This window comes from Tursiops truncatus, chromosome 2 (genome assembly GCF_011762595.2).
Source record: "Tursiops truncatus isolate mTurTru1 chromosome 2, mTurTru1.mat.Y, whole genome shotgun sequence".
Classification (NCBI taxonomy): domain Eukaryota; kingdom Metazoa; phylum Chordata; class Mammalia; order Artiodactyla; family Delphinidae; genus Tursiops; species Tursiops truncatus.
In genome coordinates, this window is record NC_047035.1 from 86427155 (window position 1) to 86453060 (window position 25906).

Below are 25906 nucleotides of genomic sequence, written 5' to 3' on the forward strand. Positions count from 1 at the left end.
GTCTCGCAGTATTTGGACGCACTTTCTGGCGGGAAGTTGCTTCCGCTGGGCTTTGCTGTTGAGACCCTGCGGCGAGGAAAGGCTGAATGAAAGGTTTCGCTCGTTAGAGTTGGTTTGAAGCCAAGGAAAATCGGGTAGTGAGGGATAAGAAACTGAGGAGATAGTGAAGGGCGGTTTGTCCAGGTTGTTGAAAGCTCAGAGTTAGCGTTTAATCGGAATAGAAATCCTGTTAATAGCACCTGATTAGCTCAGTTGATGAGGCTGAGCGGGTTGTGGTGAGCTATTTTTTGGTCACGTGAGGGCAAGTGGCAAGAAAAAAAAAATCCCCCAGGCGGCTTAGAACAGTGCCTGAAATCCGAACACTCTTAGGCTTTACAGTTCTTTCCGTTTCTGGAGACTGCCTATTAAAACATATTCCTGGCTGAAATGTTTGTATATAAAAGTCCATAAGTAATTATTAAGCACCACGCTTAGCTTTCTCTAAGGAGTATGGAATATTGTTGAAAGGCTTGTTTCCTCCAGGAACTTGAATTTCATTTAGTAAGTCTTCAAGGGCTTATAGAAGAGTAACTGAAATAATCCCAATTTACTAGTTGGGTTGTGTTAAAAAACATAGGCTAATTGGTAGTCAGAACACAGTCACTGTAGAAAGGGTTTTATAACTGCTGTGGTGGGGAGAGAAGGGACAGCCTGAGCAAAGTCTTGAAGTCCAGAAATAACATGGTATATATCAGACACTATGAAAAGTTTGATTTTATCAGTAATTTTTGAGTCAAGGAGTGTGCAAGTTCCTGAAGGGCTTTAAAGGTGCTGTTAATAGGATTAGTTCTCAAATTATTTCACCTGTATCCTAAAATTGGGCCTCAGCTGGGAGAAGAAATGAAATTGGGCAAGTCTCAATCAAGGAACAGTGGATAACTCAAGTAACCAATCAAGGGAGCAGTTTTGAGCTATAAAGAAAAGGACTGTAAAAGAGTAGATAGAAATTTGTTATAAATTCATCAGCTCCAAAACTATGCTATCCAGAGGGAGTAAATCTGTTGGGAAGGCAATTTTTTCTGCTCGCGGCAACCCAGAAAATAGGAAAAAAAAAAAAGTTTAATATGGCAGTGACTATAAGAAATACAGTGCCCTGAAATCTTATTTATGATGCTTTGTGATACAAAAGTTATTTAAAACATTTCCCCAGTCTTTGGGCTTTGTAAGGTCATCACTAAATCTTAGTTAACTGGTGGGCGAAGTTTAAACCAACTTAGTTAACTGGTGGGTGAAGTTTAAACCAGCTTAAGTTATCAGCTCTTGAAAAAAAAAAATCAAAATGCTTCTATTCCTAGGAAGAAAATACGGTGGCCATTGGGCATAATTTTCTGGTGGTGGGATTACAAGGAACTAGGGGATGAGGTAAAGGCTGCATATATATTGATTTCATTTCCTCTCTATTTCATATGGTATTTAAGTGCTCCTGAGTCTTTTCCAGGCTCACGTTGCTAGGCAAGGTGGTTTTTCCTTAGGAGAGGCGCAGGTGTTTTTCAAAGTGAAATACTGGCATCAGCAGTATCAAAATCACCGGGATCCAAGGTAAAAATGTCGATTCGGGCCTTTCTATTCCCTGAGGAATTTGAGTTTGGGGTGAGGCTGGCAACCTTGCCTCTTTAAGAGACTAATGTAACGCCCAGTGCTCTCTCCCCCTCCCACCGGCTGGGATCGGAACCCTCCTGCACCGCCCTGGCCTCCCCCTCCCCGGACCCCTCCCCACCCCTCCCACCTCCACCCATCCCCGCCTCCCGCCGCAATCTTGGCGGGAAGACGCCAGCTGCTAAGCGGAGGGAGGATGTCTGGGTCGCGCGCGGAGGCCGAGGAGAAGGTGGGCTCCAGACAGCGACTCCAGGTGAATGGGAGAAAAGGCTTGTCCCTTTCGGGTGTGTTCCTGCCTCAGTCTTCGTGACGGGTGTGCCGGGCATAGGCCGAGGAGGATGGGAGGACTTGCCACCCGGCACCTCCTGACTCTAAAACTTTCCTGCTCCTTGGGGCATCTCTCAGTTTAACGGGTTTTTGGGGGTGTTGCTTTAAAAGATAAGCGGGGATGCCTGTCCTGGTTTTCCTCTGGAAAGTAGACCTTCAGCATTGAGGAAGATGCTTATCAATAACCCCCAAAATAGCGTCTGGCTGGGATCCGGAAGCCTGCATTTGCTTTTGCAGTCGTTATGGTCAGTTTCCCACTCTTGAAACAATTCCAGTTACTCAGTCTCCTCAGTTACAAATTGTCGTCATTTTTTTTTTTTTTTTTTTTTGCGGTACGCGGGCCACTCATTGTTGTGGCCTCTCCCGCTGCGGAGCACAGGCTCCGGACGCGCAGGCTCAGCGGCCATGGCGCACGGGCCCAGCCGCTCCGCGGCATGTGGGATCCTCCCGGACCGGGGCACGAACCCGTATCCCCTGCATCGGCAGGCGGACTCCCAACCACTGCGCCACCAGGGAAGCCCCTGTCGTCATTTTTATTATTGGTCTGGCCGACTCATGGGTAAGAAATGTGTCCAGTATAATAAATAATTCTATTCAGGTTAATGAATTAGGTATCTAGATTTTGGAGGGAAAAAGGTTTCCTTACAGGCTATCAGTTTGGCTTTGTGTTGTCATTATGAAATAGGAATTAGATTTATGTATGCAGATCTGTAAGAAAAGGCTTAAAACCTGGAATTTTAATACTCTCTGTTTTCCTTTATTGACCTGAATAGGTGAATGAATATAAGGAAAACCAAAACATCGCTTATGTGTCTCTGAGACCGGTACAGACTACAGTTTTAGGAAAAACAGCTAAGGTGTATCTTGTTCCCTTTTCACTCAGTAGCTACAAGCCAGATCAACTTAAGCGCTCCAAATCCCTATTAGATAAGAATTCTAACAATGAAGTGGCATGTAAGAAATGTAAGAAGGCTGAAATAAAGAAAACTTGCAGAAGGATTTTAACCCCAAAGATGGAAGCCACATCTTCCAAGGCAGAATCCACTCTGCAAAAATCATCCTTAGATGTTCATGCTGAAAGTAACAAGTGGCAATACAAGAGCACTTCAGATACAGTGATTCTCAGTGCTGATACAGAAAGCAGCCAGGATGGAGACAGTGATGAAGGTACCACACCAGGCATGGTAAGAATTTAATTACTAGCTTATTCAAATTTTTCGTATTTAAAAATATGTTTTTAAGTTCTGATAAGCTAAGGTTATCAAGGGTCTCATTAGCTCAAACAGATTATTTTGTCATCTAATTTATGTTTAACTGAAATTTTATTCTTTAAATGTATAACATAACTTCCTTGGGTTAATTTTACTCTTGGTTTCGATTTGTGAAAGAGGGGATTGACTTAATCTTCACTCTGCTTCCCTTTTTCTTCCTCTCAGCTTATTGCATTTATTTTTGAGCTTACTTCTAGTTTATGGTGTCATGCTCACCTTTACATATTTATGCACAGTGTACCAGAAGAAGCTGAGTTGTGGGACATATAGCATTTGAATGACTCCATGTCAGGTTAGGAAAATCACCATTAATTGATTGCATTCATGTGCTGAATATTTCCTTTAATTATGTAAAGGAGACAAGTGATGGAGTAGAGAAGATACGTGAGAAACACTAATTCTATTTAAAATAATAGTTCCATCAGTTTAAGGAATTAAGCATCTAATTCTTTTGGCTTCTATTGCCTGCCGGGAGTGTTGTACTTCATTTAAAGTGACAAATTTTATGCAAGACAAGGTAAAACCCTACCACATGATGAAAAGTTGATGGAACTAGAACAGAAAATGATGGTAGGGAAAGGGAGATGGGATAATTGAGGCGGTGTTGTAATGAACTAGGACCTGTGGTGGGACAGGGTGGGCTAAGTCATAAATGCGTTGGACTGGGGGTTGGAAGCCTGGGTTTTAGTCATGGCCGCTTCTAAGAAACCTTGTACCTTTAAGCAGATCACTTCTACTGTGAGGAAATTGGATAAAATTGGTGGTTCTCAAACTTTAGCCTATATCAGAATTACCTGGGAGGCTTGTTAAAACTCCTGTGCAGGGCTCCACCACCAGTTTCTGATTCAGAAATTTTGAAGTGGGTATAGAATTTGCATGTCTAAAATGGTTTCCTAGAGACAACGGTCCAGGACTGCACGTTGAGAACCAGTGGATTTGATTATCTCTTTGGCCTCTTGAACTGTAAGATTCTGAGTATATGAGGCTAATATAAAACAGATTTTATTTTGATGTAAGGTAAACAGGGTCAGAAATTAGAACATGAGGTAGGACTGGAGATAGTCAGAGTCATAAATGCTCAGCATATATTTTCTTAGGACAAGCTGAAAGAGCTCACATCTTTTTTTTTAAAAAAATAAATTTATTTATTATTTATTTTTGGCTGCATTGGGTCTTCGCTGATGCGCGCGGCCCCTTTCCAGCTGTGGTGAGCAGGGGCCCCTCCTCGTTGTGGTACGCTGGCCTCTCATTGCGGTGGTTTCTCCCGTTGCGGAGCACGGGCACTAGGTGCTCGGGCTTCAGTAGTTGTGCCTCGCCGCCTCCAGAGCACAGGCCCAGCAGCCGTGACGCACGGGCCCAGCTGCTCTGCGGCATGTGGGATATTCCCGGACCAGGGCTCGAACCCATGTCCCCTGCATTGGCAGTTGGATTCTTAACCACTGCACCACAAGGGAAGCCCGAGCTCACATCTTTTATAGAATATTTCATTCTTTTGTTCTCTTCCCTTTTGATAATTATCTTTTTGGGGTAAAATGGTTAAGGCTTTGTGGTACCATGCTTTAGGAAAAGTATTTAGTTTATAAGCTTATTTGTTCTCAGGTGAAGGATGGCTTCTGTCACATCAAAGACAAGTGCCTGTAAGTCTAGAATTTTATTCTCCTTTTCTGGGAAGTTTGCTAAATTTCATCTCTCAGTCCTTCTATTAAGTATTTTAATGTCATGAAGCATTTCTGAACAGTTTTAAAAAAATTTGAGAAAATTTTACACTTACAGAAGAGCTGCAAAAATAGTAAAGACAATTCTCCTATATCTTTCACCCGTCTTCAGTTTTTGTTACTATCATACATAGCATAGAATGTTTATCGAACTAAGAAATTAACCTTGGTACAGTGCTGTTAACTAACGTACAGAATTTATTAGGATTTCACCAGTTTTCCAACTAATATCCTTTTCCTCTTCCAGTATCGAGTCCAGGATCATACAGTGGATTTAGTTGTCATGTCTCTGTAGATCTGGAAACAGTTTCTCAATCTTTCATGACCTTGACACTTTTGAATAGTGCTGGGCAGTTATTTTGTATAATTTCCCTCAATTTGGGTTTATCTGCTGTTTTCTCATGATTAGAGTAAGATTTTGCATTTTGGGGAAGCATACCACAGAAATGAAAGTGCCCTCCTCAGTGCATCATATCAGGGTGTACATGATGTTGGTATTTTACTGGTGATGTTGACCTTGATCATTTCGCTAAGGTGGTGTCTGCCAGGATTCTCTAATGTAAACTTACTATTTTTCCCTTTGTAATTACTAAATACTTTGAGGAAGATACTTTAAGACTATGTGAATATCTGGTTTCTGTCATCAAGCATATATTTATTTTTTTATTAAGATAGAATTCACATAACAAAATTTACTAAATTGTGTAATTCAGTGTTTTTTAGTATACACACATAAGGCTGTGCAGCCATCACGACTATCCAATTTCAGAAATTTTCATCACTCCAAAAAGAAACCACATACCTGTTAGCAGTGACTACAAACCCTATTCCTCCCTCCCTCAGCCCTGGAAACCACTAATCTACTTTCTGTCTATAGATTTGCCTGTTCTGGACATTTCATATAAATGGAATTATACAATATATGGCTTTTTTGGTCTGGCTTCACTTACCATGTTTTCATCATTCATTCATGTAGCATGTATTGGTACTTATTCCTTTTTATGGCTGAATAATATTCCATTGTATGGATATACCACATTTTGTTTATGCATTCATCAGTTGATGGACATTTGGGTTGCTTTCACTTTTTTGCTCTTAGGAATAATGCTGCCATGAGCATTCACTTGTGAGATTTTGTGTGATGTTTTCCATTCTCTTGGTATATACCTTGGAGTGAAATTGCTGGGTCAAATGGTAACTGTGTTTAACTTTTTGAGGAATTGTCAAATTGTTTGCCAAAGTGACTGCACCATTTTTACATAACCACTATGAAAAATCCAATTTCTCTATACCCTCAACAATACTTATTATTGTTTGTCTTTTTTAAAAATTAAAATCTTTAATTGAGGTAAAATACACAATGTATAATTTACCATCTTTACCATTTTTAAGTGTACAGTTCAGTAGTGTTATGTACATTTACATAGATGTAAAATGAATGTCCAGAATTCTTCATCTTGTAAAACTGAAGCTCTATACCCATTAAATAACTCCCCATTCCCCATTCCCCTACCTCCTTTCAGCCTGTGAAAACTACCATTCTACTTTCTGTCTCTGTGAATTTGATTGTTATAAGTACCTCATATAAGTGGAATCATATAGTATTTGTCTTTTTGTGACTTATTTCACTTAACCTAATGTCCTTAATTGTTTGTTTGTTTTTTTGCGGTACGCAGGCCTCTCACTGTTGTGGCCTCTCCCGTTGCGGAGCACAGGCTCCGGACGCGCAGGCTCAGTGGCCATGGCTCACGGGCCCAGCCGTTCCGCGGCATGTGGGATCGTCCCGGACCGGGACACGAACCCGTGTCCCCTGCAGCGGCTGGCAGACTCTCAACCACTGTGCCACCAGGGAAGGCCTATTTTTAGTTTTTTAAGGAACCTCCATACTCTTCTCCATAGTGGCTGTATCAATTTACATTCCCACCAACAGTGCAAGAGGGTTCCCTTTTCTCCACACCCTCTCTAGCATTTATTGTTTGTAGATTTTTTGATGATGGCCATTCTGACTGGTGTGAGGTGATACCTCATTGTAGTTTTGATTTGCATTTCTCTAATGATTACTGATGTTGAGCATTCTTTCATGCGTTTGTTGGCAATCTGTGTATCTTCTTTGGAGAAATGTCTATTTAGGTCTTCAGCCCATTTTTGGATTGGGTTGTTTTTTTGATATTGAGGTGCATGAGCTGCTTGTATATTTTGGAGATTAATCCTTTGTCAGTTGCTTCATTTGCAAATACTTTCTTCCATTCTGAGGGTTGTCTTTTGGTCTTGTTTATGGTTTCCTTTGCTGTGCAAAAGCTTTTAAGTTTCATTAGGTCCCATTTGTTTATTTTTATTTCCATTTCTCTAGGAGGTGGGTCAAAAGGATCTTGCTGTAATTTATGTCATAGAATGTTCTGCCTTTGTTTTCCTCTAAGAGTTTTATAGTGTCTGGCCTTACATTTAGGTCTTTAATCCATTTTGAGTTTATTTTTGTGTATGGTATTAGGGAGTGTTCTAATTTCTTTCTTTTACATATAGCTGTACAGTTTCCCAGCACCGCTTATTGAAGAGGCTGTCTTTTCTCCATTGTATATTCTTGCCTCCTTTATCAAAAATAAGGTGACCATATGTGCATGGGTTTATCTCTGGGCTTTCTATCCTGTTGCATTGATCTATACTTCTGTTTTTGTGCCAGTACCATACTGTCTTGATTACTGTAGCTTTGTAGTATAGTCTGAAGTCCAGGAGCCTGATTCCTCCACCTCCATTTTTCTTTCTCAATATTGCTTTGGCTTTGGGGTCTTTTGTGTTTCCATACAAATTGTGAAATTTTTTGTTCTAGTTCTGTGAAAAATGCCAGTGGTGGTTTGATAGGGATTGAACTGAATCTGTAGATTGCTCTGGGTAGTATAGTCATTTTCATAATGTTGATCCTTCCAATCCAAGAGCATGGTATACATCTCCATCTATTTGTATCATTAATTTCTTTCATCAGTGTCTTATAGTTTTCTGCATACAGGTCTTTTGTCTACTTAGGTAGGTTTATTCCTAGATATTTTATTTTTTTTTGTTGCACTGGTAAATGGGGGTATTTCCTTAATTTCACTTTCAGATTTTTCATCATTAGTGTGTAGGAATTCAAGAGATTTCTGTGCGTTAATTTTGTATCCTGCTACTTTACCAAATTCATTGATTAGCTCTAGTAGTTTTCTGGTAGCATCTTTAGGATTCTCTGTGTATAGTATCACGTCATCTGCAAACGGTGACAGTTTTACTTCTTCTTTACCGATTTGGATTCCTTTTATTTCTTTTTCTTCTCTGATTGCTGTGGCTAAAACTTCCAAAACTATGTTGAATAATAGTGGTGAGAGTGGGCAACCTTGTCTTATTCTTGATCTTAGTGGAAATGGTTTCAGTTTTCCACCATTGAGGACAATGTTAGCTGTGGGTTTGTCATATATGGCCTTTATTACGTTGAGGTAAGTTCCCTCTGTGCCTACTTTCTGGAGGGTTTTTATCATAAATGGGTGTTGAATTTTGTTGTAAGCCTTTTCTGCAGCTATTGTGATGATTGTATGGTTTTTATTCTTCCATTTGTTATTATGGTGTATCACATCGATTGATTTGCATATACTGAAGAATCCTTGCATTCCTGGGATAAACCCCACTTGATCATGGTGTATGATCCTTTTAATGTGCTGTTGGATTCTGTTTGCTAGTAGTGTGTTGAGGATTTTTGCATCTGTGTTCATCAGTGATATTGGCCTGTAGTTTTCTTTCTTAATGACATCTTTGTCTGGTTTTGGCATCAGGGTGACGGTGGCCTTGTAGAATGAGTTTGGGAGTGTTCCTCCCTCTACTATATTTTGGAACAGTTTGAGAAGGATAGGTGTTAGCTCTTCTCTAAATGTTTGATAGAATTCGCCTGTGAAGCCATCTAGTCCTGGGCTTTTGTTTCTTGGAAGGTTATGGGGATTCCGTTGTAGGTTATTTGTTGCTTTTCCCTTGTTGCTTTTAATATTTTTTCTTTGAGTTTAATTTTTGTTAGTTTGATTAATGTGTGTCTCGGCATGTTTCTCCTTGAATTTATCCTGTATGGGACTCTCTGTGATTCCTGGAGTTGATTGACTATTTCCTCTCCCATATTAGAGAAGTTTTCAACTATAATCTCTTCAAATATTTTCTCAGTCCCTTTCTTTTACTCTTCTTCTTCTGGGACCCCTATTATTTGAATGTTGGTGTGTTTATGTTGTCCCAGAAGTCTCTGAGACTGTCCTCAATTCTTTTCATTCTTTTTTCTTTATTCTGCTCTGCAGTGGTTATTTCCACTATTTTATCTTCCAGGTCACTTATCCGTTCTTCTGCCTCAGTTATTCTGCTGTTGATTCCTTCTAGAGAATTTTTTATTTCATTTATTGTGTTCATCATTGTTTGTTTGCTCTTTAGTTCTTCTAGGTCCTTGTTAAACGTTTCTTTATTTTCTGCATTCTATTTTCAAGTTTTTCGATCATCTTTACTACCATTACTCAGAATTCTTTTTCAGGTAGACTGCCTATTTCCTCTTCATTTGTTTGGCCTGGTGGGTTTTAATGTTGCTCTTTCATCTGCTGTGTATTTCTCTGTCTTCCCATTTTGCTTAACTTACTGTGTTTGGGGTCTCCTTTTCGCAGGCTGCATGTTCGTAGTTCCTGTTGTTTTTGGTGTTTGCCCCTAGTGGCCAAGGTTGGTTCAGTGGGTTGTGAAGGCTTCCTGGTGGAGGGGACTAGTGCCTGTGTTCTGGTGGATGAGGCTGGATCTTGTCTTTCTGGTGTGCAAGACCACGTCCAGTGGTGTGTTTTGGGGTGTCTGTGACCTTATTATGATTTTAGGCAGCCTCTCTGCTAGCGGGTGGGGTTGTGTTCCTGTCCTGTTAGTTGTTTGGCATAGGGTGTCCAGCACTGTAGCTTGCTGGTTCTTGAGTAGAGCTGGGTCCTAGCGTTGAGATGGAGATCTCTGGGAGAGCTTTTGCCATTTGATATTACATGGAGCTGGGAGGTCTCTGGTGGACCAACATCCTGAGCTCTGATCTCCCACCTCAGAGGCATAGGCTTGATACCCAGCTGGAGCACCAAGACCCTGTTAGCCACATGGCTCAGAAGAAAAGCGAGAAAAAAATGAAAGAAAGAAAGAAAAAATAATAGAGTTAAGATAAAAAAATAATTATTAAAAATAAAAAAATGAAAAAATAATAAAGAAAGAAAGAAGAGAGCAACCAAACCAAAAAACAAATCCACCAATGATAGCAAGCACTAAAAACTACTTAAAAAACAAAAACAAAAACGAACAGACAGAACAGTAGGACAAATGGTAAAAGCAAAACTGTACAGACAAAATCACAGAAAGAAGCATACACGTACACACTCACAAAAAGAGAAAAAGGAAAAAAAATCTATATATATATAAAAAAAGGAGGAAGAGAGCAACCAAATTAATAAAGAAATCTACTAATGACAATTAACTCTAAATACTAAACTAAGATAAACATGAAACCAGAAACAAATTAGATGCAGAAAGCAAACTCTAAGTCTACAGTTGCTCCCAAAATCCACTGCCTCAATTTTGGGTTGATTCGTTGTCTATTCAGGTATTCCACAGATACAGGGTACATCAAGTTGTGGAGATTTAATCCGCTGCTCCTGAGGCTGCTGGGAGAAATTTCCCTTTCTCTTCTTTGTTCATACAGCTCCTGCGGTTCATCTTTGGATTTGGCCCTGCCTCTGCGTGTCGGTCACCTGAGGGCGTCTGTTCTTTGCTCAGACAGGACGGCGTTAAAGTAGCAGCTGATTAGGGGGCTCTGGCTCACTCAGGCTGGGGGGGAGGGAGGGGTATGGAATGCGTGGCGAGCCTGTGGTGGCAGAAGCCAGCATGTCATTGCAACAGCATGAGGTGTGCTGTGTGTTCTCCTGGGAAGTTGTCCCTGCATCACGGGACCCTGGCAGTGGCGGGCTGCACAGGCTCCCGGGAGGGAAGGTGTGGATAGTGACCTGTGCTTGCACACAGGCTTCTTGGTGGCTGCGGCAGCAGTCTTAGTGTTTCATGCCCATCTCTGGTGACCACGCTGAAAGGCGTGGCTTGCACCCGTCTCTGGAGCTTGTTTAAGTGGTGTTCTGAATCCCCTCTCCTCGTACCCCAAAACAGTGGTCTCTTGCCTCTAGGCAGGTCCAGACTTTTTCCTGGACTCCCTCCCGGCTAGTTGTGGCGCATTATCCCCCTTCAGGCTGTGTTCACATGGCCAACTCCAGTCCTCTCCCTGGGATCTGACCTCCGAAGCCTGAGCTTCAGCTCCCAGTCCCCACCCACCCCAAAAGGTGAGCAGAGAATCCTCTCAGACTGGTGAGTGCTGGTCGGCACCAATCCTCTGTGCGGAAATCTCTCCGCTTTGCCCTTTCTAGTGTGTGGAAACTTTTCCTCCTTCGCAGCTCCCTCCCAGAGGTGCAGGCCCTGTCCCTATTCTTTTGTCTCTGTTTTTCTTTGTTGCCGTACCCAGGTGCGTGGGGAGTTTCTTGCCTTTTGGGAAGTCTGAGGTCTTCTGGCAGCGTTCAGTAGGTGTTCTGTAGGAGTTGTTCCACATGTAGATGTATTTCTGATGTATTTGTGGGGAGGAAGGTGATCTCCATGTCTTACTCCTCCGCCATCTTGAAGGTCTCCTCTAAGTTGTCCTTTTTTTTTTTTTTTTTTGCGGTATGTGGGCCTCTCACTGTTGGGGCCTCTCCCGTTGTGGAGCACAGGCTCTGGACGCGCAGGCTCAGCGGCCATGGCTTACGGGCCCAGCCACTCCGCGGCATGTGGGATCTTCCCGGACCAGGGCACAAACCCGTGTCCCCTGCATCGGCAGGCGGACTCTCAACCACTGCGCCACCAGGGAAGCCCCTGAGTTGTCTTTTTCTTGTTGAATTGTAAGAGTCCTTTATGTATTCTGGACACTAGGTCCTTATTAGATATATTATTTGCAAATATTTTCTCTCATTCTGGGACTTTCTTTTCACTTTCTTGATAATGTCCTTTGACATACAAATGTTTTAAATTTAAATTTCATTTAAAAATTTTAATTCGAGGTCAGTTTATTTTTTCTTTTGTTGCTGGTGCTTTGGTGTCATATCTAAGAAACCATTGCCTACGCCAGGGTTATGAAGACTTACACCTATATTTCCTTCTGAGAATTTTATAGCTTTAGCTGTTAAATTTAGGTATTTGATCTATTTTGAGTTAATTTTTGTATATGATATGAGATGGGGTCCAAATTCATACTTTTGCATATGGATATCTTTTTGTCCTAGAACCATTTGTTGTCAAGACTCTTCTTTCACGTTGAATGGTCTGGACTTCCTTATTGAAAACAAATTCACCATAGGTATATAGGTTTATTTCTAGACTCAGTTTTATTTAGTTGATCTATTTGCCTATCCTTATGCCAGTTCCACACTGTTTTAACTACTGTAGCTTTGTAGTTAAGTTTTGAAATCAGGAAGTGTGAGTCTTTTAACTTGGTTCTTCTTTTTCAAGATTGTTTGGCCATTAAGTTTTTCAATCTATGAACATGAGATGTCTTTCCATTTACTTAGATCTTCTTTAATTTCCTTCAATATTTTGTAATGTTCTGTGTACAAGCCTTGCACTTCTTTGGTTAAATTTGTGTCAAAGTATATTTTTCTTTTTGATGCTATTATGAATGGTATTGTTTTCTTAATTTCATTTTCTGACCATTGATAATTATAGAAATACAACTTATTTTTGTATGTTGATCTTGTATCTTACAACTTTGCTGAAGTCATTTATTCTAATTTTTTTGTGTGGATTCTTTAGGATTTTCTACGTATAAGATTATGTCATTGGCAATAAAGATAGTTATATTTCTTCCTTTCCATTCTGGATGTCTTTTATTTCCTTTTTTGTCTAATTGTCCTTGCTAGAACTTCCAGTACAGTGTTTAACAGAAGTGGCTAGAGCAGACATATTTATCTTGTTCCGAAGTTTAGGGGAAAACCTTTCAGTTTTTCACCATTAAATATGATGTTAGCTGAGAAATGTATATTTTTAAAAAATTTTATTTCAAAGTGATTACAGATTCATAGCAATTTGCAAAAGTAGTACAGAGAGGTCTCATGTATTCTTCACCCAGTTTTTCCCAATGAGGACATCTTGTTTGTTTTTTGATTGAACCGGGCCCTTGGCAGTGAGAGTGCAGAGTCCTAACCACTTGGCCATCAGGGAACTCCCCCAATGAGTACATCTTAAATAACTACATTGCAATATCAAAACCAGGAAATTCATATTGGTATAAGGTGTGTGTATAGTTCTGTATCATTTTATCACATGTATAGATTCATGTAGCCACCACCACAATCATGATACAGAAATACTCCATCTCTACAAAGATCTCTGTTAGGCTACCCCTTTATAGTTATGCCCACTGCCCTCCCTCTCACCATCCTTAACCCCTGGCAACCACTAATTTGTTTTCCATCTCTACAGTTTTGTCATTTGGGGAATGTTGTATTTGTTTTCATACAGTTTGTAAATTTTTGGCATGAAGCATTTGTGGTACGTGGGCCTCTCACTGTTGTGGCCTCTCCCGTTGCAGAGCACAGGCTCCGGATGCACAGGCTTAGCGGCCATGGCTCACGGGGCCAGCCACTCCACGGCATGTGGGATCTTCCTGGACCGGGGCACGAACCCGTGTCCCCTTCATCAGCAGGCGGACTCTCAACCACTGCGCCACCAGGGAAGCCCCCAAGCATATTTTTAATTCAAGTTATTTTCCTTCTTTCATTTTTTTAAAGATAGCATTTCTTTTCCTGTTTTATAGATGCAGTAACTTCTCAAGTGTCGAGATAATGGAATTAAAAAGATATCTATTTTCTATAATATATTTACTTTGACAGCCCACTTTGTCTGATATTCTTTGCTCAGTGTTTGATGTTGCAAGTTTTTGAGGGGTGCGTAATGGGTGAGAATAGTTTGAATTACACATACCTCAAAAAAATGTCTGATGATTTTTGTTAATTTTCTTAATTTTTCCTGTGGTAAGTAGAATCATTTAAATTTGTTTCTTTGATCTCCAAATGCACCATTTTGAAATAGATTCTTAGGAAGTTCTTGATGATGATGGTGGTGATGTTTTTCTCTGAGAAGCAATTTTAAAGGCAATGTCAAAATAACCTTTGCTGCCACTGTTATTTTATGTGTGTGTGAGAAAAATCTTTATTTTGGTCAAATTGATGCATGTACATATGTGTTTACATCATATAATTCCACGTGTGTGTGTATATGTATCTTACATAGAGGTAATTCCATATGTACACACATGTATACACAGGAACAAATCAAAACAGCCAACAATTTTCTGTCACATACCTCTCTATTTGTGGTTGCTGCTCAACAGACAAATTGCACTTTAAGCCATTTTAGCTTTTCTCCCCCACATTATCTATTGACTTACTATGGAAAGTGAAGTTTAAACATGTGTGCTGTCCCCTTCTCCCCCCACCCCATGTTTTCCCTTCCTAGATCCTTATTACGTATAGTCCAAGCTTTACCTGAGTTGCAAAATTTCTCTCAATGTAAATCACATAATTCTAATGGCTTCATGTGTATATATATATTTTATTCATGAAATATTTTCTGGGGCCCTCCATCTTCCTACTTCTTTCTGGACTGTTTTACTCTTTCTTGGCCTTCTTTTTACTGCTTTCCTTTAAATTTCTTTTATCTTTTATCTGTCCTGTGTTGGAGCTTCTGTAGCCTGGATCCTGTCTTTCTCTTTCTTGGTTCATTATCTCATTTTGATGAAGTGCAGCTTATAGTAACTTCCTGAAAACAGATGTATGAAAGATAGTTTGCATGTCTGAAAAAGTCTTTATGCTTTTCATTTGATTGCTGGCTTAACTGGATTTAGAATTGTAAGTTGAAAATAATTTTTCCTTACCATTTTTAACACATTCTTCCATTGTTTTCTAGCTTCCTCAATATTGAGAAGTTAGTATCATTCTGATTCTTGGTTCTTTGTGGTCTATTTTTCCCTCTGCAAGCTTTTGGGATCTTCTCTTAACTCACCCATCTCAGGAACTGAGAAATTTTGTGATGATGTGCCTAGGCTTGAGTCTTTTTTCATTCACTGTGTTGCATACATGTCAGGCCCTTTTAATCTGGTAACTCATTTCTTCAGTTTTGAGAAATTTTCTTGTATTATTTATCTAATGATTTTCTCTCCGTTTTCTCTGCTCCTTTTTTCCCCCTACAACTATTAGTTGAATATTGGACCTCCAAGATTTTCTAGTTCAAAGTTGTCTTTTTTGCCCATGTGTTTCTGTTTCTTTGTTCTCTTTTCTGAATTTCTTTAACCATTTCAATGAATTTTAAAATTTCTGTTATTGAGTTTTTTCTTGTTTTGTTTAATAAAAAGATAACTTTGAGAAATAGTACAATTAACGGCCAGTAGGAAGTAATGTGCTATTAGGTTACACCACCTGACTTCTGACATCAGATCACTTGTTATTTAATTGGGAAGCCATACATATATTCTGTGATTATCCCAAACTCAGACTCTTTATCTCAATATTCAATGCAGCAAAGATTATGTCCTGTTTGGTAAGATAACATAAAATAATTAGAGTAGGTGCAATTCGAAGGAAAATATACATGTGGAGAATGCAACAACTAGTTTTGCGAGGCACTTTTGCTATGGATTATATAAAGTAACAGAATCTTTTTGGTGTAATTTCACAGGATGATTTTTCAGGATTGTCACCATACGAAAAGAAGAGACTGAAGAACATATCAGAAAATGCAAACTTTTTTGCTTCTCTTCAGTTGTCTGAGGTTTGTGTGGAGTTTCTAATTAAAACTGAGATACTATTCCTCTTGCCAGTAGGTTGATAAAATACTCATAGTATCAGGTTTCATAGTGTCAAATGAGGGAGGGTAAAGCTAGGAGCAAGATTTTCACTTAATAGAAAGAGGTTACCATATTTTATTGATTCCAAGACATTTTTTTTTGAAATTGGCATATTAAAACTATAACTGGCAGCTTCCCCTCACCCCTTTTTTGGTAGTACATAAGATAATGGTGTCTTATGAATAGTTGTCTTGGATTCAAAGAAACAGGGTATGTTCCAAGAGGTTGCTTTAACTAAAGGTTAAAGGTGAAGTGGGAGGGATGGGTTAAGGGATGTGTGGTAGAGGAGAGAGAGGACGGCTTTTTTTTTAAACTTTAAGAATAGATGCGAGGAACTTTCCTGGAAGTCCCATGGTTAAGATTCCGAGCTTCCATTGCAGGGGGTGCAGGTTCAATCCCTGGTCAGGGAACTAAGATCCCTTATGCAGTGTGGCAAGGCCAAAAAAAAAAAAAAAAAGAATATATGGGAGTATGCTTTGTATAGGAAACTTTAAGGATAAGTGGCCAGAAGTATGCTAATATTTTATAATCATTATTACTAAAGGTATAATTTACACTGAAGGTCTTCACACTGGGGTAAAATTTCTATGTATGAGAGAATAGCTGTTTAGGAGGGTATGTGATGTTTTCCCCCAAAATACATTAAATCCTTGGCTTTATTAAATAACTATTTGGTTTCTCTGAATACCAGATTCCTAAATATTCAGTGTGTATTTGCATCTTGAGGGGAGGGAGGGTGAGTTAATATAAGGGACTAAATTGTTGAGTCACTAACAGTTGAAAATTCATAATTTAGACAAAAGTATCCCTGATTTTGATTTTAGTTAACAGAAATTCTGATTTGATTTGTGGAAGTATAACCTGCAACTTTTCTGGAAAACACCAAAGTAGGATTGCCTGTAGTAGAATTTAAACTTTTAAATTTGTAGTATATTTGATAAATGTTTAATGTTTAATGATGTAAACTTGTTAGCAACTTGGTCCAAGGTATCAGAATGTCAGTACATTAGATAGTATTATATACTTGTCTTTATTATTGATAGTGTATTTGCCTCACGTCTACTAGAAGAACAGGTATCATATCTCACGGTTCTTTAGTTGCTATACAGATCTTGGTTTAGTGTGGAAACAGTAGCAGATACCTAATATTTTAGAAGGTAAGCTATGTAGTTATAAGATAGTGTTTTTTTACATGTGTATGTTTTGTGTATTTTGCAGTCAGCTGCAAGACTCCGTGAAATGATAAAGAAGAGACAGCCTCCTGAATCCAAAAGGTAAAAGATTTGGTTTACATTTCCTGTACCATGATATATTGCTGAGTTGTTTTATAATTTGAAAAACTGGTTCAACATAGTAAAATAAATAGCAGATCAGAAACTCTGTAATTTAATCTTAATCCTTTATAGGAACTCTGAGGGAATGCTACCTTTTAATAACTGTAGAGTTCTCATCTTCATCAAAGGACTATACAGGAAATAGAATCTTGAGAGCTGAATTTTGTTTATATTTATTACTGCTGCTAATGGAGGGAAATCTTTATTACCACTAAATTGTTCTTATTTTTGCCTGAGAAACTGTTCTTAAAGATTCTTCTACTTTATTTTTCTGGCTGTCTTTTTGCTTCTCAATTTGTTTTTTCTTTCCCATTCCTAGAATAAAGGAAGGAAATGAGCATTTGTTGCACATCTGTGAAATACAGTGCAGTGACCTAAAATTTTTATACTGCATTATCTCATTTATTTCTGGCAAAAATTTTGTGGGATAGAAAACAGGCTCAAAGAGGTAAAGTACTGATAATTTGCTCAAGGTCAAAGTAGTTCTTAAGTGGAAGCTTCAGGATTTGAACTCCAGGATTCCTTAGGTTAAGTTCTCTCCTCTTCATTTTAGCAGGGCTTATGTATAAGAGAAGAAACTGAAAATCTTGGCATCAGTAGACCATTTTTTTAGTGCTAGATGCTAATGAAATGTAGCATCATTTAATTGGTTTGATTCTCATGCAGGTTAGCTAGCTTGAGAAAAGCTAAACCTTTAATTATGACCAGGTATCCGCGAGTGTGGAAAATTGTTACAGGAGGAACATCATTAACACTGGAAGATAATAGCACCGGTTCTGTCGTCAATTGGTCATTAGCTTATATTTGCATATTTTTTATTAGCAAAGATTTTTTTTTTTTTTGCGGTACGGGGGCCTCTCACTGCTGTGGCGTCTCCTGCCGCGGAGCACAGGCTCCGGACGCGCAGGCTCAGCGGCCATGGCTCACGGGCCCAGCCGCTCCATGGCATGTGGGACCCTCCCGGACCGGGGCACGAACTCATGTCCCCTGCATCGGCAGGCGGACTCTCAACCACTGCACCACCAGGGAAGCCTTATTAGCAAAGATTAATGGTGTTTTTCTCACCTAAGTCACAGAATTCCAGCACTTAGTAGTTGTATAAGTATTAGTATCCAGTAGATAGAGCAGAAGTTATGTAATATAGAGGAAAGAGCATAGCTTTTGAAATTTGGCAAACATGATTTCAAGTTTCAATTCAGCAACTTATAGCTATGGTATTAACTTTGGACAATTTATGTAATTTTCTTTCCTTATCTGTAAAGTTGGCATTATGCCAATCTGGAGGGGTTTAAGTTTTTAAAAATTACTAAATATATTATACATACAAAGAAGTACATGTGAAGTATTTTTTTATTAATCAATTTAATTTTTAAAAAAATTATTATTTATTTTTGGCTGCATTGGGTCTGCGTTGCTGTGGGTGTGGGCTTTCTCTAGTTGCAGCGAGCAGGGGCTACTCTTTGTTGTGGTGCACGGGCTTCTCATTGTAGTGGGTTCTCTTGTTGTGGAGCACTGGCTCTAGGCACACGGGCTTCAGTAGTTGTGGCAAGTGGGCTCTAGAGTGCAGGCTCAGTAGTTGTGGCACATGGGCTTAGTTGCTCCGTGGCATGTGGGATCTTCCCAGACCAGGGATCGAACCTGTGTCCCCTGTATTGGCAGGCGGATTCTTAATCACTGTGCCACCAGGGAAATCCCCACATATGAAGTATTTGTATAGTTGAAAAAATAATAGTAATTCAAGCACCCATCCATGTACTTGCCATCCAGGTCAATAGAAATTTATAGTACCTCTTAAGGCCCTCCCTCCAGATAACAGTCATTATGTGAATTCTTATTTATTTATTTATTTGGCTGTGTGGGGTCTTAGTTGTGGCACACGGGATCTTTCATTGCAGTGCGTGGGCTTCTCTGTAGTTGCGGTGCGTGGACTCTAGAGCATGCGGGCTTAGTAGCCCCGCAGCATGTGGGATCTTCGTTCCCTGACCAAGGATCAAACCCGCATCCCCTGCATTGGAAGGCTGATTCTTAACCACGGGACTGTCAAGGAAGTCCATTATGCTGAATTCTGTGATAATCACTCCTTGCATTTATTTATAGTTTTACCACCTGTGAATGTATAGTTAAACAGTATTTTGCTTATTTTGTCCTGTTTTTTATATTGACATATAATGTGCCCTTTTTATATTCTGTGATTTTATTTTGCTCATTTTTATATCTTTATGTTTTAAAATTCATTCATGTTGATGTGTACAGCTTTACTTCATCATGTGTTTTCTTCTGTATGAATGTGCTATGTTGATGGACAGTTGAATTGTTTCTTTTGTCAATATCTCACTGTTTTGCTTATTATGGCTTTAAAGTAAGTTTTGACATTGGGTAGTCAGTCCTCTAACTTTGTTCTTCTCCTTAAATATTGTGTTAGTTCTTCTGTGTCTTTTGCCTCCTTGTATAAACTGTAGAATCAGTTTGTCAATATCTGCAAAATAACTTGCTGGGATTTTGATTGGGATTGCTTTGAATCTATAGATTAAGTTGGGAAGAACTGACATCTTGACAATATGTCTTCTTGTCAAAGAACATGGATAATCTCTCCATTTATTTAGTTGTATGATTTCTATCATCAGAGTTTTGTAGTTTTCCTCATATAAATCTTATAAATATTTTCTTAGATTTATGCCGAAGTGGTTTTTTTTTTTGCTTTATAATTTAAATGGGTTGTATTTTAAATTTCAAATTTCACTTGTTTCTTGCTGGTATATAGGAAATCAGTTGACTTTTGTATTTTAACCCGGTATTCTACAACCTTGCTATAATCACTTATTACTTCCAGGAATATTTTTATCCATTCTTTAGAATTTTCTAAATAGACTATCATGTCATTTGTGAACAAATACAGTTTTATTTCTTTCTTCCCAATCTTTATACCATTTATTTCCTTTTCTTCTATTATTGCATTAGCTAGAACTTTCAGCACAGTGCGATTTTTTTTGTTGTTGTTAGTTAATTAATTAATTAATTAATTTTTGGCTGTGTTGGGTCTTCGTTGCTGCGCGCAGGCTTTCTCTAGTTGCGGCGAGAGGGGGTTACTCTTCCTTGTGATAGGCGGGCTTCTCATTGCGGTGGCTTCTCTTGTTGTGGAGCACGGGCTCTAGGTGCACGGGCTTCAGTACTTGTGGAATGTGGTCTCAGTAGTTGTGGCTCGCGGGCTCTAGAGTGCAGGCTCAGTAGTTGTGGCGCATGGGCTTAGTTGCTCCGCGGCATGTGGGATCTTCCTGGACCAGGGCTCGAACCTATGTCCCCTGCATTGGCAGGTGGATTCTCAACCACTGCGCTACCAGGGAAGTCCGACAGTATTGGTAAGGAGTGCTGAGAGAGGACATTCTTGCCTTGTACCTGATCTCAGTGGGAAAGCTTGGCATTTCTCACCACTAAATATTATGTTAGCTATAGGGTTTTTTGTAGATTTTATTTCGTTGAGGAAGTTCCCCTCTATTTTCAGTTTACTGAGAATTTTTATTCTGAATGGGTGCTGGGATTTCCCAAATGCTTTTCCTGCATTTATTGATAAGATCATGCAATTTTTTTTCTCAGCCTGTTGATGGGTGGATTACATTAATTGATTTTTGTGTGTTGAGCTAGTGTTGCATACCTGGGATATATTCCAGTTGGTTGTGGTTTATAATACATTTTATACATTGTTGGATTCAATTTACTAATATTCTGTTGAGGTTTTTTGCATCTCGGCTCATGAGAGATATTGATCTATAGTTTTCTGTTCTTGTAATGTCTGTCTGGTTTTGATATCACAGTAATGTTAGCCTCATAGAATGAGTTAGGTAGTATTCCCTCTGCTTCTGTCCTCTGAAAAAGATTGTAGAGAATTGGTTTAATTTTTCCCTTCAATGTGTGGTAGAACTCACTAGTGCACCCGTATCAGCCTGATGCTTTCTGTTTTGGAAGGTTATTAATTACTAGTTCAATTTCTTTAATAAATACAGACCTTTTCAAATTGTTTCTTGTATGAGTTTTGGCAAAGTGTATGTTTCAAGGAATTGGTCCATTTTATCTAGGTTTTCAAATATGTGGGCATTGAGTTGTTCATATTATTCCTTTATTACCTTTTTAATGTCCATAGGATCTGTAGTGAGTCCCCTCTTTTATTTTTTAAATTGGAGTATAATTGCTTTACAATGTTGTGTTAGTTTCTGCTGTACAACGAAGTGAATCAACTATATGTACACATATATTCCCTCCCTCTTGGACCTCCCTCCCACCCCCCACCTCCCCATCCCACCCATCTAGGTCATCACAGAGCACCAAGCTTAGTTCCCTGTGCTATACATCAGGTTCCCACTAGCTATCTGTTTTACACATTGTAGTGTATATATGTCAATCCTAATCTCCCAGTTCATCCCACCCTCCCCCCTACCGCCGCCACATCCACATGTTCGTTCTCTACGTCTGCGTCACTATTCCTGCCCTGGAAATAGGTTCATCTGTAGCATTTTTCTATATTCCACATTTATGCATTAATATATGATATTTGTTTTTCTCTGACTTCACTCTGTATGACAGACTCTAGGTCCATCCACATCTCTACAAATGACCCAATTTTGTTCCTTTTTATGGTTGAGTAATATTCCATTGTATATATGTACCACATCTTCTTTATCCACTCATCTGTCATTGGACATTTAGGTTGTTCTCATGTCTTGGCTGTTGTAAATAGTGCTGCAGTGAACATTGGGGAACATGTGTCATTTTGAATTATGGTTTTCTCAGGGTATATGCCCAGTAGGGGGATTGTTGGGTCATATGGTAGTTCTGTTTTTAGTTTTTTAAGGAAGCTCCATACTGTTCTCCATAGTGGCTGTATCAATTTACATTCTCACCAACAGTTCAAGAGGGTTCCCTTTTCTCTACACCCTCTCCGGCATTTATTGTTTGTAGATTTTTTGATGATGGCCATTTTCACTGGTATGAGGTGATACCTCATTGTAGTTTTGATTTGCATTTCTCTAATGATTAGTGATGTTGATTATCTTTTCATGTGCCTCTTGGCCATCTGTATGTCTTCTTTGGAGAAATGTCTATTTAGGTCTTCTGCCCATTTTTGGATTGGGTTATTTGTTGTTTTGATATTGAGGTGCATGAGCTGCTTGTATATTTTGGAGATTAATCCTTTGTCAGTTGCTTCATTTGCAAATATTTTCTCCCATTCTGAGGGTTGTCTTTTCGTCTTGTTTATGGTTTCCTTTGCTGTGCAAAAGCTTTTAAGTTTAATTAGGTCCCTTTTTTTTTTTTTTTTTTTTTTTGTGGTACGCGGGCCTCTCACTGCTGTGGCCTCTCCCGTTGCGGAGCACAGGCTCCGGATGCGCAGGCTCAGCAGCCATGGCTCACGGGCCCAGCCGCTCTGCGACATGTGGGATCCTCCCAGACTGGGGCATGAACCCGTGTCCCCTGCATTGGCAGGCGGACTCTCAACAACTGCGCCACTAGGGAACCCCCATTTGCTTATTTTTGATTTTATTTTCATTACTCTAGGAGGTGAGTCAAAAAGATCTTGCTGTGGTTTACGTCAGTGTTTTTCCTATGTTTTCCTCTAAGAGTTTTATAGTATCTGGTCTTACGTTTAGGTCTTTAATCCATTTTGAGTTTATTTTTGTGTATGGTGTTAGGAAGTGTTCTAATTTCATTCTTTTACATGTAGCTGTCCAGTTTTCCCAGCACCACTTATTGAAGAGGCTGTCTTTTCTCCATTATATATTCTTGCCTCCTTTATCAAAAATAAGGTGACCATATGTGCATGGGTTTATCTCTGAGCTTTCTATCCTGTTCCATTGATCTATATTTCTGTTTTTGTGCCAGTACCATACTGTCTTGATTACTGTAGGTTTGTAGTATAGTCTGATGTCTGGGAGTCTGATTCCTCCAGCTCCACTTTTCTTCCTCAAGATTGCTTTGGCTATTCAGGGTCTTCTGTGTGTCCATACAAATTTTAAGATTTTTTGTTCTAGTTCTGTGAAAAATGCCATTGGTAATTTGATAGGCATTGCATTGAATCTGTAGATTGCTTTGGGTAGAATAGTCATTTTCACAATATTGATTCTTCCAATCCAAGAGCATGGTATATCTCACCATCTCTATGTATAGTATTGCGTCATCTGCAAACAGTGACAGTTTTACTTCTTCTTTTCCGATTTGGATTCCTTTTATTTCTTTTTCTTCTCTGATTGCTGTGGCTAAAACTTTCAAAACTATGTTGAATAATAGTGGTGAGAGTGGGCAGTCTTGTCTGGTTCCTGATCTTAGTGGAAATGGTTTCAGTTTTTCACCATTGAGAACAATGTTGGCTGTGGGTTTGTCATATATGGCCTTTATTATGTTGAGGTAAGTTCCCTCTGTGCCTACATTCTGGAGGGTTTTTATCATAAATGGGTGCTGAATTTTGTTGAAAACTTTTTCTGCATCTATTAAGATGATCATATGGTTGTTCTCCCTGAATTTGTTAATATGGTTTATTACACTGATTGATTTGTGTATATTGAAGAATCCTTGCCTTCCGGGGATAAAACCCACTTGATCATGGTGTATGATTATTTTTTTTTTAAATTAATTAATTAATTTTTGGCTGTGTTAGGTCTTCATTTTTGTGCGAGGGCTTTCTCTAGTTGTGGGAAGTGGGTGCCACTCTTCATCACGGTGTGCGGGCCTCTCACTGTCAAAGCCTCTCTTGTTGAGGAGCACACACTCCAGACTCACAGGCTCAGTAGTTGTGGCTCACGGGCCCAGTTGCTCCACGACATGTGGGATCCTCCCAGACCAGGTCTCGAACCCGTGTCCCCTGCATTGGCAGGCAGATTCTCAACCACTGCACCACCAGGGAAGCCCTTGGTGTATGATTCTTTTAATGTGCTGTTGAATTCTGTTTGCTAGTATTTTTTTTTTTTGGAGGAGCAAAAATCAGACATATCAAGTGAAAAAACCAATATGTGTAATTTTCAAGATCCATTTTTCATTTATAGTTAAGAAACTATAGGACAAACTGTTTGCTAGTATTTTGTTAAGGATTTTTGCATCTATGTTCATCAGTGATATTGGCCTGTAGTTTTCTTTTTTTGTGTCATCCTTGTCTGGTTTTGGTATCAGGGTGATGGTTGCCTTGTAGAAAGAGTTTGGAAGTGTTCCTCCCTCTGCTGTATTTTGGAAGAGTTTGAGAAGGATAGATGTTAGCTCTTCTCTAAATGTTTGGTAGAATTCGTCTGTGAAGCCATCCGGTCCTCGGCCTTTAGTTTGTTTGTTTGTTTATTTATTTATTTTTGGTTGTGTTTGGTCTTCGTTGCTGCGTGCGGGCTTTCTTTAGTTTTGGCGAGTAGGGGCTACTCTGTGCTGCGGTGTGCGGGCTTCTCATTGCAGTGGATTCTCTTGTTGTGGAGCAAAGGCTCTAGGTGCGTGGGCTGCAGTAGTTGTGGCATGTGGGCTCAGTAGTTGTGGCTCATGTACTCTAGAGTACAGACTCAGTTGTTGTGGTGCACGGGCTTAGCTGCTCTGCGGCATGTGGGATATTCCCGGACCAGGGCTTGAACCCATGTCCCCTGCATTGGCAGGCGGATTCTTAACCACTGCTCCACCAGTGAAGTCCCTCCTGGGCCTTTATTTGCTGGAAGATTTTTAATCACAATTTCAATTTCAGTGCTTGTGATTCATCTGTTCATATTTTCTGTTTCTTCCTGGTTCAGTCTCAGAAGGTTGTGCTTTTCTAAGAATTTGTCCATTTCTTCCAGGTTGTCCATTTTATTGGCATATAGTTGCTTGTAGTAATCTCTCATGATCCTTTGTATTTCTTCAGTGTCAGTTGTTACTTCTCCTTTTTCATTTCTAATTCTGTTGATTTGAGTCTTCTCCCTTTTCTTCTTGATGTGTCTGGCTAATGCTTTTTCAATTTTGTTTATCTTCTCAAAGAACCAGCTTTTAGTTTTATTGATCTTTGCTATGGTTTACTTCATTTCTTTTTTATTTATTTCTGATCTGATCTTTATGATTTCTTTCCTTTTGCTAAATTTGGGTTTTTTTTTTGTTCTTCTTACTCTAGTTGCTTTAGGTGTAAGTTTAGATTGTTTATTTGAGTTTTTTGTTGTTTCTTGAGGTGAGATTGAATTGCTATAAAGTTCCCTACAGAAGTGCTTTTTTTGTGTCCCATAGGTTTTGGGTCATCATGTTTTCATTGTCATTTGTTACTGTGTATTCTTTTCTTTATTCTTTGATTTCTTTAGGATCTCTTGGTTATTTAGCAGTGCATTGTTTAGCCTCTATGTGTTTGTGGGTTTTTTTTTTTTTTTTTTTTTGCTATACGCGGGCTTCTCACTGTTGTGGCCTCTCCCGTTGAGGAGCACAGGCTCCGGACGCGCAGGCTCAGCGTCCATGGCTGACGGGCCCAGCTGCTCCGCGGCATGTGGGATCCTCCCGGACTGGGGCATGAACCCGTGTCCCCTGCATCGGCAGATGGACTCTCAACCACTGCGCCACTAGGGAAGCCCCTGTTTGTGTTTTTTTATACTTTTTTTTCGTTTAATTGATTTCTAATCTTACAGCGTTGTGGTTGGAAATGATGTTTGATACAATTTTTATTTTCTTAAGTTTGTGAGGCTTGATTTGTGACCCAAGATGTGATCTATCCTGGAGAATGTTCGATGAGCACTTGAGAAGAAA

The 25906-nt window shown here is 39.4% G+C and overlaps 1 protein-coding gene across 7 annotated transcripts in view; it reads left to right on the top strand.

Annotated features, from left to right (window-relative positions):
• The first annotated feature begins 38 nt into the window (after positions 1 to 38).
• The window catches only part of WDR76 (WD repeat domain 76), a 76817-nt gene continuing 50949 nt past the window's right edge, over positions 39 to 25906 (top strand). For 2 of the 7 annotated variants that reach the window (XR_012330084.1, XM_033851607.2), the window contains exons 1-5: positions 1461 to 1578; positions 1807 to 1888; positions 2736 to 3146; positions 15695 to 15787; positions 17082 to 17137. Coding sequence is in view for 6 of the 7 variants with exons in the window: in XM_033851607.2 (XP_033707498.1) it covers positions 1832 to 1888; positions 2736 to 3146; positions 15695 to 15787; positions 17082 to 17137 (617 nt within the window). In the remaining variant the exon portion in view is untranslated. Of the gene's footprint in view, positions 1402 to 1458; positions 1579 to 1806; positions 1920 to 2319; positions 2522 to 2735; positions 3147 to 15694; positions 15788 to 17081; positions 17138 to 25906 lie in introns of those variants that run through there. The other 5 variants (XM_073800877.1, XM_073800876.1, XM_019935430.2 and 2 more) reach the window with 5 other exon arrangements.